This window comes from Nyctibius grandis, chromosome 5, assembly GCF_013368605.1.
Source record: "Nyctibius grandis isolate bNycGra1 chromosome 5, bNycGra1.pri, whole genome shotgun sequence".
In the NCBI taxonomy this organism is placed as follows: domain Eukaryota; kingdom Metazoa; phylum Chordata; class Aves; order Nyctibiiformes; family Nyctibiidae; genus Nyctibius; species Nyctibius grandis.
The window spans coordinates 47,183,974-47,200,978 of NC_090662.1; the positions used below are offsets into that span (position 1 = coordinate 47,183,974).

Sequence of the window (17,005 nt, forward strand, 5' to 3'; positions counted from 1 at the left end):
CACAGATGGTACAAACCTGAAAAGGCAGGTGCAAGAGTAGGTGCAAGATCACACGTACAGTGCTGTTTTACCTTCATCAGTAAAAACAGTTTAAAGCCTTTTTGTTCATTGATATGAGCTGCAACTGCTTCTCTAGATCACATGGACATGCTATCTATGTTACCAGATGATCAGTCTTGATATAAATGTGCATTTATCTTGTAGCTACAGAAAGGCCCTGAATTTTTCACATATAGTATTAGAAAGATAACTACAGTTTACTTTTAACCTGCACCTTTTACCTTCAAGACCAAAAGATAAGCCATTAATTAATGCATAATAAAATCAGAACAAACTAAATGCCAGTGTACTAGTAACTTATAAAAGGTTATCATTCAGCTTAAAATCACACTTATTTCTTCTTCTTATAAAGAAATTCTGCCCCCCCCTCACATTGTCATTTAATCATGTACCAAAAAATTATGTCTCTTTGACCATTCAACTCTGGAATATCAAGCCACACCCCAGCTAGCAACAATCTGGTAACGTCCTATTGCTGAAGGTCATATAGTTTAGAAAGCTTTTGAGCAATATGAAATAAATTGATTGGAAGGCACAAGCTAGGAAACTTCTGACTTCAAGATGAAGTTCAGACAATTACAAGGAAAATGAAGCGTTTGAAGTGTTAGGTATCTTAGAATCTCTAGCATGCAAAGATAATTAAGTGCAGTAAAAAAACTGGGTGGAAAGCACATCAATTAAACCGCCCAGCTCTCACAAGTGCTTGTATTACTGAAGTGATTTAAAAAAATAAACTATATAAAGTAGGCCTATTTCCTTGCAGTAAAGTTCACACTATGTATTTGAATTCATTCCAGTTAGGCGCCATCAGCAAACCAGCAATTACTCACAATGTCTTCCCTCCCTCACGCATTTGCTATGGTTTGTGTGGAGAACTTGTGGCTCTCGAGCTCTGCACAGCTCCTGAGCAATGCAAATGCAGCTCCCATGACAGAGAACCATAATTCCTTATTGAGCCAGAAGGAACTGTTTAGATTAGTGTCACAAGATCACCCTGAAATCTATCTGACTGCCTAGCCACAAAGCTCAGCGAGGGGTAACAGTAGTCATTCCTGCTGGTGAGCCATGCCCACAATTCCCCTTTTGCACTCATGTGTTTTTGAGATAAATCTTGTGGACGTCAGTCACAATGATTTTTGTAAAGCCTTTTTAGGAAGGTTGGCCCAACCCTATCGTACAGTAGCATATAATATGATGCAGTTAGGCAATATATTCCCTGCATCTGTTACATTAAAGTATACTTTGTAAGACAGATCATCATTAGGTTCTATTCTGAATATGAAAGTATAAATCCAATAAGCTCCTGGGAGCTAAATACAATACATACTATTAGCCCAGCAGTACGTCTTTTCTCTCTCTGTGGCTTCAGTATATCATGGCTACCGTTTCTCCTCAACGTGCTTTTCAGAAGCATCAGTAGAGGGTTACGCTTTGACTACGATGTGTATAGAAAAGTTGTAATGATTGACAAATGAAGCCTTACTGGTTTACTGTCTGGTTTGCTTTGATATTCCAGAAGTTTGACTTGTATACCACCTTCTGACTACGCATTATTATCTACTGTCATTTTTTCCCCCAGGCATACATATCTTCCCTTTGACAAGCAAAACAAAAATTCATTCCAATTAATGTTTCACATCAAGCTGTAAAAAGCTTTCTGCTAGCAATATGACTTTGCTAGGTGTGTTTTTGAGCTGTGCATTGAATAAATCATGTGTCCCAATTCTCTATGAGAATCTCCATGAGATCCTAACCATACTGAAATCAAGGGTGGGACGTACAGCACTTTCTACTTCTTATTTCAGGTATCATTTTCAACTTCTACACCTAAGCACTAGCTGAATGCTCTAAGGACTCCTTAAAGTACCTTAGTCATACCTGCCTCCCTTGCCTTAAGTGCATCACAAATACAGGCAGAGACAGACACTAGAACTGTAGTTTCTAAAAATTTTGCAGGCATCTGGAACAGAAAAGACTTTCAAAAGATGAAGTTTAGCCTCAGAAAACAAGAACTCCACTCACTGTGCAACAGATTTTTGCTTTTTTAAAAGGATCTTATGTTCAGCTATTTCATAGTTCTGTATTTTAGATCCCCGTTTAGAATCAAAACCACTCAAAATTTTAAAAAATTGAATGCAGTTTCTGCAGAAAAACGCAAAATATTTTAGGAATCAGTGCATATTTTCATCAATTCACTGGATAACCCATTCTACTTTTTATACAAGAATCAAAAAATGTATGCTTACACAGAAGAACAGGAATCTAAAATCATGAGAAAGGTATTTTATTTTACCTTCTTAACAGGTGATGTAGGTGCCCCTTGGCCACCGGCTACTGAAGGCGCTGTCACAGCTACTGATGCTGACTGTGTACTTGTGGTATTTGCATTATTAGTTACAGCTGCCAAGGTTTTGGTCTTATCTGCAAAACATTTACAAGATGTTAATCTTCATTCTTCATTCAAAATTTCTTCACTTCTACAACACAGAGTCGAATTTCTTTTAAACAAATTTGACAGTCAACTTTCGGAACAGCATTTTATTATTTATTCCTCAGTGTTTTCCCCCTCACTCCCAATCTGTATCTTAGGTCCATCTTTTTTTCCATAACCGTCATGCATGTAACATTTTTTTTGGTTATTCAGCAAGTGTTAACACTCAGAGATGCAGAGACAGAACCACAAAATCATTTGGGTTGAAAGTGACCTCAGGAGGTCACCTAATACAACCTCCTGCTCAAAGCAGCGTCAATATTGCATACAGACCAGGTTGCTCAGGGCTTTGGTAAGTCAGGTCTTTCTTGAAAACCTCTAGAGACAGAGATTCCACAGCCTCCCAAGTCAGCCTCTATTTTAGTAGAAGGCTAATGACCATACAGTAGGAGGTATGTTGGCATGTAACAGTTAATTTGAACTACAGAAGATGCTAATTCAAAGTAAAACATTTATTTTTGGATAACTGTGTATGTTGAGTGCAAAGAAATATTTAACTGCACAGAGAACCCAGCCAGGGATTCTGGTCACTGGAATGAGCTGAGCCAGGGACTTTCCTTCTAGAGCTCTGACTTTCCATTTGCTTCATTCCTTCTTTGTCCCTTGTTTTTCCTACCTAAATTTCACTACCTACTCTACTCTCTTCCGCTTGTCCTTCCTGCCCACATTTCTTCCTCTGTCCTTTGTCTGTGTACCTTAACCCCTCTTACACAAACATACAGAAAATGTCATGGTTGTGATACAACAACTGTTGTCACTGCACTTGCTTGTGCGTGAGCTTCATAATCCTACACCTCACTTCTGTTTCACCTTTTCAAATTGCACATTCATTGGAGTAGGATGCTACATCCTATTTGCGCAGTACAGAGCAACATGGGGTTCAATTCCCATTGGGTTTGGCCCTACTATAATCATACCTTTATGTCTATACTACCCATAGAGCATAGAAGCAGTTAATTTAGAAAGTATGCAATGTTTTCATACAGTGTTCTCACATCTAACATTCAAATTCAACAAAGTATCAATCTATGATTGGAAATCGTATAATTAATGGTATTGCTGTTACACACTTGTTTCAGTTACGGACGTAGCTGAACAGATGCTCTGAATAATTACTTATGCAGTAAACAAATACAAATATAAAAAAAAATCAGCTTACATGACTAACTGTGCACTTAACGGAAAGTTCTTTTTAAACACAAGTGAAAATAAATGGTGGTAAACTTCTAGGTCATGGTGATAAAAAGTTCAACAGGGCAATGCGGACTGATAGTACGATTTGAGACGATGCACAGGCAGATCTGCTGGAAATTTGCAAATGAGTAATACAGCTTTAAAATATACAGAAAAAGTTATCAGGAGTGAAAGCATGGAAGGAGAAAAATGGATTTTTCACAACTGTGTCCTGAAATTATTTCAAAGACAGCAAGAACACAGTTGTATGCAAGATTGAGCTAATATTGGCTAACTTTCAAAAAACATTAAATTAGCTCAAAGTAAGTAAGTTAAAAAACCTGAACTGCGGAAAAATTTATTTTTCAGCTTGTTTCCCTGTCCTTTAGGAGATGCTAGCTTCATATTCATATTTCTCTTCTTGGTCTTATGGACAGAAATGTATTTATTTTAACACTGTATTCTCACATAATCAGTGAAATGGAATGTAAGTTTTAGGGTAACATTTCAAATATCCCAATAGATTAGAAATCGCAGTTTCCAGTATTTCAGAATATTGAGCCCTGTTAAAATATTTTACAACCAGAATGCTCCTTATAATCTTAACATTTTTCACTAGAAAACTACCTTAAGCTGAATAATGGGAAAAAAGAGAAAGTACAAGCTTGGAATTTAGAGATGCAGCTCTACAGGGAAAAGCTTAAAGTCTAGCTTGCCAAATAAAGTATGATAAAGCCTTGTTGATACTAAAAAACCCAAAGTTTACATAAATTAATTCTTGTGTCACAGTCAAATTTTCCTGGCACAAACTATCTACTGGTAACGAAGAGAACACAGTTACCAGAGTCATAAAGTTCAGGAGACACTACAGTGACTGAGAAATTACTACATGTTATATATTACAAGTGTTTTGAGCTTATCAAAGCTCAGTCTCTGTAAATAACAGATGCAAGCATACTAAGGTGAAAGACTAATGACAAAGCCTGACAGACCTTTTTTCCAGCTTAATGATGAAATACTGGTTTATTTCAAAATACAAAAATAATGAAACCATAATAGACAGTTTGTTTTTGCAACTTTTATTTCTGCTTACATTAAACATTTATGATATATTGGTTAGCTCTAAAATCCCTCCTTAGTCTTATCTTTTCAGGTGAAGAAAATAGAATGTTTTAAAATGAGAACCGACAGCTCACCAAAAAGGGTTACTTATTTTAAAAAGTGGAAGTATAAAATACTAACAAGGTATTTCCAATGATGTCTTTGTCTATGTATTATATTGCTGCACTGTAATTCTAAAATTCTTTATCAGGATTGAACATACATCTTCAAACACTGATTACCCAACATTTGTTTTCTGATTTGAAAGAAAAAGATGCTGTGCTGTTCTTCAATCACTACTTGCTTTAAGACTCTCATAATTTTCAAGAAAAACCCCAAAAATTCCATTTAAGAGAGAAGTAGAGTAACGTGTTTCTTTGCATACAATTCTAAACTTTTCAAAGAACATTCCTCTTCGAATGAAGTTGTATGTGAAGTAACCATTACATTAAAATAGCACCTTTAAAAGTTTATTTCAGTACACACTGAAAATATATGCACCATTACTTTATGAATACCTGAGTCAAGATTGCCAGATTAATCGGTATTTACTTCAGGATGGCAAGAACAAATGAGAATGTTTGCACTTCTGCTGTTCCATTCTCTATACTAGTTCCACAAGCAAATACTGCTATGGAGCCTTCATTTCTGCACTGGTCTTCTAACTTCTTCAATGCTTTCTGACACGCTACTTAAGGCTTATATTATTCAAACTATTTAATTAAAAGTATCAATTGTTAAGTAGCCAATCAAATACGTAGGTTAATAGCTTCAACCTAAATAGCCACCAGTAAAGACATCTGTTACGACTTGACTTTAGACGTATATAAACTTGCTTTAAAATGACTGGAAGCTTAGTGAAATGCAGAAGAATAAGTGAAACTTAAAATACTTAACTCTGTATCATGTGATATTAAGTAAATAAATTTATAAAGTAAAAACTTAAAGACAGACAATACTCCAAATAATGTACCTGTCTCTGCTTCAGATTCCGAGTCATCATCCTCTTCCTCTTCACTAGAACAACTGGATTCATCCTTCTTTCCCTCCTCTTCCTCATCTGCTTTTTCTTGCTCCAGAGACTCTATACTAGATGCATTCTTCTCTTGCTCCATAATCAATGTCTCCTTACTGAGTTTGAAAAGAGAAATACTTACTAAATCCTGAAAAATTTACTAAAGCCTGTCAAGCAGGACTTTGTGAGAGCTTGTATAGTTACCTTTTTTACTAAGAGCTTATAGTTTTTCCTAGTTTACTTACTTTTTGAATGTTTTCTGTGTCTGATTATTATCCATGTTGGCTGTGGATTCAATTAGGGGAGATTTCTTTTCCCGTTTTTCGCTATGAAGCTTCAAAACATATAGAATGATGCAGTTAAATCAATAGAATGGTATCAGTGTGACGAAATTACAAACGGAGGGAAATCTCTAACTATTACAAACATTAGAACACGTATAAGCTTTCAAAGTGTTAAAGTTCAAAATTCTAAAATCTCAGAAACTCTCATTCCAAGTAAGTTGCTCATGGTTGATCCTTCAGATCATAAAATGCCCACTGGACAAGGCAAGCAGAAGATCACCTTCTTTCTTCCAAGGCTTTTTGGTCACCATAATTGACCAAATAAGGGCACAAAAGATCTTTTGAGATGACTGTGGCATTACCTGAATGGAAGCCCCAAATCAGACCTTTGTTTTTAATCTATATGCTGCTCTGAGCTGTATACCATAATCATATGTATAATAAAGTATAACATATACATGTATCTCTTTACATGAAAAAGGCCTACCAGATTCTGCTTCTTTTGTAATTCTTCTAAATATCCTAGAATATCTTCATCTGCCACATCAAATGCTGTCTGCCCCTGGAGAAGGGGAAGAAGTAAAACACCATAATTGTAGAGTAGAATTTAAATATAATGTATTGTGATGCCTTATCACATGATGATGCGGGTAACGAGCACATTCAGAGAGAAAAATTAGAAAGTATAAGCCAAGCTCTATTACAAACTGTTAGTCTGTCAGTAGTTGAAAACAATTTTGCAATATTACTTTTTTTTGAGTAATTGAAACACAAACATCTATACCTGATGAGTAAACACGTTTTTTAAGAGATAAAAACATGACTTCAATCAAATTTTGCTGTCCTTTGAAGGAAAAAAAAACTATCAAGGAAAAGAAAAGTAGATTGAAAGAATATGATTCTCACAATATTAGTTCCAAATAACTATTCCAATGGCAGTTGTATGGATGGATCCTGAGCAGTTCAGTATCCTGTCCATCTCAGACTACCATATACAGCTTGATTTTTTAAAGTTTAAATTATTTAAGCAAGCTATACTAAATTTAAGTAGTCGTGCTTTCACATTTTTACAGTAAAACTGTACTTTATATTTTACATTCAAGTTTAGAAAAGATCTCCTACAACCATTTGTTCTTATCCTCCCTTAGTGTATGATTTCCATGGGACATGTACGTGAATGAACAGATCATCATGTGATTCATTAACACAAAGTAATGCTGTCAGCTGGAATTTCTTCAGCTTGCCATATCTTACATCTACATATTCACTGCAATTCTCGACTACACCAGATGCCCACAGGACGTGAGATTCTATCTTTAAGGTCTGAATTGGTAAAGATTTCAAAAATTCCCTTTCTTCACCTCTACTTGAACACAAGAAGGGCTAAAGCTCACACAGTTTCATTAAGAAAGCCTAACTTACTATGATACTGCAATACAAAGTTTTGTATTTGGAAGTTTGCATTCAAATGCAAGAAGGCTGGAATCTAGCCAAAGTCATAGATCCACTGGAATAAATGCAGCAGCATCAACACGCAGGGTGGACATACCAAAATGCTGGGAGGATCATGCCAAGATCAGTCAAATACGTACTTCTGGACAATACCCAGCGATAAATACAGAGATGTCATTTAAAAGGGGTCACATGAGCTTATAAAGATAATTAAAGGTGTTCATGTTTGTTTATTTCAGTTTTCTCAAAATGTTAACTAAAGGCAAACGTATTCCTAATTACAGTGTGAAGGCTATCTTAACTAGTTAGAAAGGATGGACCTTCAAACCACTAATTTTCACATTCACAAAACTTCTGACCATACAGCAGAAGCACATGAACTTTTCAACAAGCATTACCCAAAAGAGCTTGAGGTCCTCTGACATTTGAACTATTCCATTTAGGATAACACAGCACTAACCTGGAAACTAAACAACATTATCTCAAGTTTATATTTGCATTATGACCACAGTTTTTAATATGGCCTTCTATTTCTAGGTAGCTATTAAGTAGGTTTATTTCAAAAAAATACGAGTTAGACCTACCTTGACCACAAAAAATCACTTTGCAAAAAACTGTTGTAGTTGGAAGGTTATTTCTAAACCCAGTCCATAAAAGTTAATACCTGAAGTCCAGTGCCTAAACAGTAATGGTTGAGTTCTCTGAGATGCTAAGCACCTACAACTGACACCAAATCCAGAGGAGTTTTCAATCTTTATATCTCCAAAGGCAAAAATGCTTACTAGCTTACTTAAGAACACAACAGGCAGAACTTTCCTAGCTTGCACAGACAAGCCCATACACCAAATAAACCAGCTTATATCTCTCTGTACCGCCCTTTATTCTTATTCTTGCCCCAGTTGAGTTGAACATACTTTCATAAGAGTGCTTTCTGGAATACCACCCTCCACATTTTCACAATCCCAGTAAAAATCTAACAGATAACTTGATAAACTGGCTTCTATTAATTGCATCAGCTTTTGATTGCCTGATACAAAATACAGTTATACAGTTCATATTCAGAAGTTCTATAAGCATTATACAGAAACAGAGCTGAAGCTATTTGAAATGTAATTCCAGATTTCACTGATTTTATTATAAGCAACCTCAATTTCTAAGGAAGAAAAAGCCGACAAACACTAAAAATGTTAAGCAGTAGTTTTGCCCTTACATAGAGTAAATACTTGCTAATTCATGTTCTGTATCTGCATGTTTCCCTAATTTATTTTTAAAAGTTTATGAAAAAATCCAATGAAGAATCCATCTTAAAAATTGGGCAGGTAATTTACATATACAGTATTGACAGAAATTGGAAGCAGATCAGAAACTATGTGTAAAACATGGTGCAAAGAGAAGAAAGAGAGCTTCAGCACTTACACAGTTGAATGAAGAGTTTTGGATCCTTGCCATGCCTATGTGAATCATGAATATATTTATATCTGTTGGGGAGCAAGATCTTGCAAAGCCAGCAAGCTACGCAGGCCTTTACGTAGAAGTCGAGAAAATATAGCTTAGGAAGCATCCAAGTTATGTCTAGGGAGTCCAGAGATGCCTACAAGCTTCCTTCAGCACACCCAAACCAGCATATAGTGATAACTCTTTACTATGCCAACACAAGCTGATTTTGAGAGTTAAAACACAACCCAAAGGCATCATCTTTGTCTTCAGTGATCAAATGAAAGCCTGTATGCAAACCATCAAGTCACTAATTTTGTACCTCTGAAATGTCAATAAACCCATTCTATTTTGAATTTCCCTGTCAAAGATTACATGGATCATTTAATACAGAACTAAGCATGAAGTGGGCCTAGAAATTAATTTAGACAATCGGAGAATTTAGTTTGGAACACAAACATGCTGTTTTGACAAAACATGCATTATATAAAGCTCCACGTACAGCAAACAGCAGTTGATCATCACTTTTCTTACCCTGGCTTCTAAAGTCACTTTAGAGACCAGAACTTTGTATCTTGACAAGGATTACATAAAAATCCTACCACTTTGTTGACAGCCTCCATATCACATAGGTTTTCCACTAAAATGCGACATGCTTCTTCTTTACCCCAGTGAGCAGCAGCATGAAGTGGTGTCCAGCCATCATAATCTTTAATATTTACATCGTAGCGAGCCTGTATTAAAAGCCTAAAGAAATTAAAAGAATTAGATATTGACACTGCTGGCAGGGATAAATAAATTGTCGTAAAATCATAAAATTATTCTACAATAATATCCTCCTTCTTTTTCACAGTACATATTTTTAGTTGGGCTATTGACAATTGATTGATTTTATTTCCTCACAGAAACATTTGCCTTTTCATTGTTCAGTAGGTGTATATACAATTTTAAGGAAAATTCAAGAAAAATAGCCTTTTCCATTTTCTTCTTTACTCACTTCCTCTTCATTCAAAGTCCACTATTTCTATAGTTAGATATTTTTCTCTACTTATGCAGTAATAGAGCGCAGCCCTTTTAAGGAAAGGAGAGCTGTAAAACATCAAAAATTGTTAGATACAGTGTTCTTATCCAGTAAATTATCAAAACCTCCTCCTATTCTAATATTATTTGCTTGAAATTTGCATCTCCTCCTGTTATTAACATTTGATGTTGTACAATCTACTGTTTATGTGCTTCAGTTGCTCTCTGAGAGGGACTAGAGCTCCTCAAATAGAGGAGCTGCTTTTCAGCCTGCACTGAACACCCAAATTCGGCATGGTTCTGATGTGAGTGTCAAAGTGATAACGGACACTTAACCTGACAAACAGTTTTGTGTAAAGGGTTATCAGCTCTCTGAAACACTGTTCATAATTATTAAAAATCACATAACTGTGAAGTATTCTTCTCAAAAAATTCTCTCAATTTCTCAAGAGCCAGTATACTTATAGTACTACCTTCCAATGAGTCAACTTTCACACACGCTCAGCCGCAAAGTCTTGCAGTCGTACATCCTACACAGAGCACACATTTTTGATAATTTGAAGCCATTATGAAAACTGCCTGCACGTATATTTTTCACCTCCTAGGAAAAATATATGGACTGGCCTACAAAAATGATACTAATTGAGAGAGCTAAGAAAAAAAAACCAGTTACAGATAAAACTCCCTTACAGGCACATGCTATTCTAAAACAAAAGTTCTTCTTTTCCAACAGAATAATTTCTCTTCATCATGTTGAAGCATCAGGGTTTTTTGAAGCAGAACTCCCATTCAGTAAATTGTGTGTAACAGTTATAATGATTAAAAAAAACTCTGTCATTCAGCTTCTGCATTGAAAAACATTACAAGGCTCTGAAGACCTTAAAGGCAGCAATACTTACACAGTCAGTGTGTGCTCATTTTCGTTCATGTTGTAATATATAACTGTTCCTAGTATTGCTAAAGGAGTCAAATACATTTACAATCACAGTAAAGCAATGTATTATTAAGTATGCTTTACTTAATAAAAGCAGAGCTTTGACAAAAAACAAATTAAACCTCTGTTACAGTATATACTTGTATTAATGAAAACCTACCTGTGAATTAGGGGACACCAAAAGCCTGAAGCTTTCCAGGAAAGATTTCAAGAGTCATGATTTTCAACAACAATATCAAAAAAGGAAAATTAAATTATCTATTATTTAGGTCTAAAAACCTTTAGTCTGGATTACAAACTTTGTTTTATGTATGCAAATAAATATGGTGTCTTGAAAATATGCATCAACTAGAATGCTAACTGCTATTATAAAAAGATATTAAGCTTGTTTACACAGTTGGCTTTAGAAACAGGGCAAGTTGTTTGTCCACTTTCTTCTTTTAAGTAAGTATTCAGGCTCAATATGTACACTGTGTTCACATTCTGAATGCCTTAATGTAGAAAGTTAACAGCAGCATGATTTATGAGTGCCTGAAAACATAAAATCAAGCTTTGAGGAAAAGATAGTTCCAGAGATTGTTATTTTCCAATATACAACCCCTAAAAGAAGTGTCCAATCCTATCGATTCCAAGCAGCATTACATCAACAAGACAATAAAATATGAAAAATTTCCATTTAAACCACACTTACTTTAAGACTTCTGTATAGCCCTTAGCAGCAGCTACATGAAGTGCTGTACCACCAGATTTTGCATGCCTGACATCATTTATATGGCCGCTGTTGAGCCACTGTCTTGCATCTCTTAGCATTATTCGTTCTTCTTCTTTTCGAGCTGCCTCTATATCAACCCCTAATTCAGATAGAGAGAGGGAGAGGGGAAGAGAGGACACAAAATATTTTAGTTCAAATACTTCAATTCAGTTATGTAACTAATCTTATACCATGTTTATGTGATACAATAAAATAACAGCTAAACAATATGAATAATGTTCACGGTTAGATATGAATATCTTTTTGAAGATGAAACTCAAGAGGTTATGGAAACATCCGTTACTGCATGACACTTTGCACGCATAATGCAATTTTTTCCCAAAAGAAGGGGAAAAAAAAAAGAAGAAAGCTATGAAAACTGGCTCTTCGATTTTAAGAATGTCCACCATCACAGTAATAATCACTGAAGTGACCTGTTAAAAAAAGAGAAAAATTGTATTTCGACCTTCTAAGCACCAAAATATAGGTCTGGTTCAATGTATCTGTAGAAAGTAGAAAACAGCTACAATTTTTTACAAGGAGATATCTATGGGAAGAGTAACAGCCTAGCTTCTCCACATTGATGATAAGAAAGATGGAGCTATGTTTTTTATACTTTCTAAAGAATATCTGGTTTGTCTTCTATCACTGCGAAACACAAACCTTATACTCAAATAGCCAAGCCTTTGGAAATCTCCCTTCATATCTCAGGTCAAAAAAATCAAAAACGCTGAAAACTTTTTATAGTACATCTCACAAAAAATGATCATACACTGATGAAAAGGGAGGTATGCCATATAACATTTACAAGTATACACATCAGCTTAAACAGATTGAAAAAAAACCCAGACCCTGAATGGGCAAAGCAAAGCACGTATTTGCAAGCATTTTTTAATTACTACCACATGGAGTGATCTAAAGAACATAGCAGGAAAGGGGTCTTGAAGAGCACTATGCACGAGCACTGGTCTATCTACACTGACTGAGCTGTGACAGCTTTGTGAGGAAAAGGGCCTTAGGAATTGTGGTCATCAAGAGAACAAATTGTATCTGGGGTGACCTTTAACAGAAAATCAGTGGGCCAACCTGCAGCAAAATTATTTTATGTGTATGATTTGTCTAATCTTGGACATATACTGTCCTTCTATCTTCTGAATTTTTAATTGCTCATGGAGCAAAGCATTAACTTGAACATAATAAAAATAAGTGAAATCTAGAAACAGGTACTGCTTTACTAGATAAAACCACAAACCTTGACAGTAGTCCCTATAGCCTATAAAATAGAAGTTAAGATGATTTTTTAAAAACACTTAAGAAATAGATGCTCCTTGACTCAGATCTAATTCCGCCTTTTCAGTATTTTCTGCTAAAGCTTCATCTGTCCCCAAATCGTTTTTCCCCAGCAAACCTGTTTCTATCACGTAACTCTCCTAACTGTCCAACTAATCAAAGCACAACAATATAAAGCAGACTGCAAACAAGACTGTGCAAAGCTAGAACATCTCTTTTCAAAACTTCTGCACATCATAATTAATTAATTTTAATTAATTTTCAAAGTCTTTATAATAAACAGCAATTTCAGGCTCTAATGTTTTCAAAGAAACTGTGAGCTATTAATCCTTTACAGGGTAAATGAATCCCCAGAATATGGAAACCAAATGAAATCCAGCTTGACTGCTGCCCATGTAGACATGCAGCAGAAACTGAGCTAAGGGATGAAGTGGCCTTCATTAAAGAAATTAAGATCACAAAATTAAAAGACACAGATAATATAGAGATGATCATATGCAGTGCAGTGCATCATTCTACTGTGTAAAACGTGATAAAACAGACTATAATAAAACAGATTCATGAAGCTCTTACCAATCCCCTGGCAACCAGAAACCCAGCGCAACAAACTGGCAAACTGAAAGCAATTATATTGGCACTGCTGAAATACCCTTAAGGCAGTGGATAGCAGGCTGATATATCTATTACGTTATGTATGAATTAGTATTTCACAGATGCTGCAACTCCCCAATTATAGTGCAAGAAAACCCTTGAAAATGACATGACCAAATCAAAATTACCTGAAATGCAGAAAGAAGGAATGTAATTATTACATGCTTTTGGAAACATAACATGTAATTTGTTTGGTTTGTGGTAGCATACGACAGTGCTACAACAGATTTCACTTCTTTTTTATTGTTCTTCCATCATTTCACACCATAGCAGATATTCCCTGTCTACAAATATGTAAAAAAAAAATAATTTAATTTAAAAAAAAACACACAAAGAAAGATCAATTGGAGAAAAGATTCTGTTCACTAAGTAAATCTGGTAAAACTTTATGCTAAGGATAGATGAAAAGATAAAACCTTATTAGGTATCATAAAATAACTGAGGCAGGTTATATATTAAGTGTTCTAAGCAGTTGACCGAACTCCTGGACTCGTTCACTTAATCAACTGAAACAATCATTTCAGTCTTGGCAATTTAATAAAAATTAATAGAATGATGTTTTATCAGAAACTGATGAAAACCCATAATCTGGAGACTATGTCTGCAAGATGCAGGAAGATACAAAAGATTGTTGAAGCTCTAAGCAGAGGAAAAAGCTAAAACGTACTTGTTTGAAAGAAGCCGTGGTAAAAATTAAAGATGCAAGTTTCTAAAACTCTCTCTCTCAAGAAAACCTGTGACTAAATAAATCTGAACAGAGATTAAATTTTACATATCTAATAATCTTTATAACCCTGACAGATACAAAGAATGAAAATAAGGAACTTTGAATCAATAATGGATTGATAATCATGTATTCTCATTCCTCCAGAAGGCTCCTACATATTGATGTGTGAACTACTGCAAACCGTAACTTCCTTGGGCCTTCACATCTGTTTGCCTTTCAGAATGACACAGCAGTGCAGATCAGCAGATCCTGGGAAAATAATTCTCTAGAGTACAGTCATTTACATGTTAGTGTTGCTGCAAAACACTACTACGCAAATAAATAGTTTATATATCATCTGTTAGTCACATTTATGTCAATGCCCTTTTTGCATGCCCAGGGTCTAACTGTGAATCCTTAGCATGAGTAACCTTCTCCACCTAAGAATCAGAATCTGACATAAGTTCCTATCAGCGTAAAACCATTCATGTGTGTGGCTGGTCTCTTTGAGGCACTTTTGTATAAAAGGAAGAAAAGGAAAAACTTCCTCCCAAACCCTGATCTTGAACTTCTAACAGGTAATATCTAAGTATACTTTCCAGGTATGCCTAAAGACCCAGTGAATTATGTCAAAATAGCAATATTTTTGCAGAAAAAGTAACTAATACTTAATACAGACTTCTATCAATATCACAAATGATTGCATTTCTGAAGCCCAAACAAGATACAATGGCTGCAGAGGACTAATGGTTGCATCAATACGTTATTTTACAAGACAGTAAAATTCTGATCATGTTTCAACAGAAGAAAGTATGAGAATCTTGCCAATCTAATAAAACACCCCACATTAATAACTGGCACAAAAATGTGTCCTGGTTTCATTGGGATTTTGTTAAACCCAGGACAGCTGACCCAGGCTGGCCCACAAGTGTATTCTATATCATTAATAACAAGTTCACTATAAAAGAGAGGGCTTGGAGGGGAGAGGTGGGGCTCTTTCTGCTCTTCTTATCTCTCTTCCCTTCTCCCTCTTCCTTACTGTGATTCCTGGAGCAACTTGCCAGTGATCTGTGGATAAGTATATTTTTGTCTGTTTTGTGTTGTCATTTATATTGATTTCTTCATTTCATTAAATCTAGTTAACTTCAACCTACAAGTCTTCCTCCTTTTCCCAATCCCCTTCCTCATTTGGGGAAGGGAGATTGGGTGAGAGAAAAACTGCTATTGTTTAGCCCTGGGTGCGGGCTTAACGAAGACAACTGGGAATTGAACTTTGTGTCACAGAAAAAAAAAAAGCTGCTCTCTGAGATAAGCTACACACAGTTCCCATTATTAACCACAGAAAAAGGAATGTAAACAGCCTTCTTTATACCTTGTACGGACCTTTCTCCTGGCTTTTGTTTTCCAGACTCTTTTAAGATATCAGGGAAAAAGAAAATGCTCATCATACGTTTCCAACACTTTCTTCATACAGCCCATAGATGGCAATGCGCTGCCTCCAGCCCCACTGCAGCCGGAGTATTCGCTCATAACACCAGCACACTTAACCTCTCTGGCAGTCTAACAACTTCTTAAATCGTTAATAATTTATTGCTAAACGTTTTCATTTTTTTTCTGATCAACAAGTGTTCTTGAACTGTTCCAAACACGTTGGAAAACAGTGTGCCGTCCAGTGAGCATTTAATGAAATTCAGCATGAATTTAAATGCTGAATCATTGTTTCAGGACTCCTCAGCCATATAAAGGCATGTTTTATAAATACTGCATGGAAGATCAACCCACTTTTTACTTCATGTAGTGAATGTTTATATACAAATGCAATAGTTCCCATTTTATCCACATAAACAAAGCTGAGTTACGCAATACATCCGAGAGAGTCTCCTTACATTTACCTGTCATCAAGGATGAGGAACGTTTGCTTCTCCTTGGAAAAGAAGTGATCTCTCTGATAGTTACTGAATAGCTACCATGCTGTATCATGAACTCCTGATTCGCCTCATGTCACCTCTCCCCACTAACTCACCTCCTGAGAATGTTTCCTACAATTCAAAATAACTGCTTAAGCAGTTAAAAATAATTTTAAGAGGACATCTGATGATAAACAGCTAAAAAATCACTTCAAACCGTTACACTTAACCCTGCTCAAGACCTGAGGAGAGGCGACATTTAAAACTGGCCAGGGCTAGCCGGGACTAAGGCCACAACTCTCTCAAGTCTGCTAGTTTTCACCAGTGCAAACGAAAGCCTTACACTACTGGCAAAAGACCACTTCCACAACTATGATCTGCTGAAACACTGCAGAGCAGAAAGATCAGGGATCATATCAAGATAAACATTTTTAATGAAGATAAAGCAGTGGCGCCTATACACATGGGGTTCGCCCATGATAGAGGTCTCAGCCATATGGAGAAACAACAAAACACGTTTTTTGTATAACACACAAAACAGTTAAAACCCACAGCATGCAAAGAGAATAGTTGTTCAGCACTACTTCGGAATAATTTCTATAAAACACCTAGTTTTGCTATCTGTGAAGTGTTCCTAACTGTGTCAAAAATCTTTACATCTTACCGAAGCATTTATGAAATTTATCCTCTCAGAAAATATAAAACTAAACTAGGTTTTAAGCTTAAAAAATAATTA

General features: G+C 35.7%; 1 protein-coding gene across 9 annotated transcripts in view; it reads right to left on the bottom strand.

Annotated features, from left to right (window-relative positions):
- The window catches only part of PPP1R12A (protein phosphatase 1 regulatory subunit 12A), a 136,737-nt gene that overhangs the window by 39,939 nt on the left and 79,793 nt on the right, over window positions 1-17,005 (bottom strand). For all 9 annotated transcript variants that reach the window (XM_068402476.1, XM_068402471.1, XM_068402478.1 and 6 more), the window contains exons 4-9: window positions 11,656-11,815; window positions 9,613-9,757; window positions 6,612-6,686; window positions 6,086-6,174; window positions 5,799-5,956; window positions 2,354-2,481 (exon numbers count right to left, since the gene is read on the bottom strand). In XM_068402476.1, coding sequence (XP_068258577.1) covers window positions 2,354-2,481; window positions 5,799-5,956; window positions 6,086-6,174; window positions 6,612-6,686; window positions 9,613-9,757; window positions 11,656-11,815 — 755 coding nt within the window. The remainder of the gene's footprint in view (window positions 1-2,353; window positions 2,482-5,798; window positions 5,957-6,085; window positions 6,175-6,611; window positions 6,687-9,612; window positions 9,758-11,655; window positions 11,816-17,005) is intronic.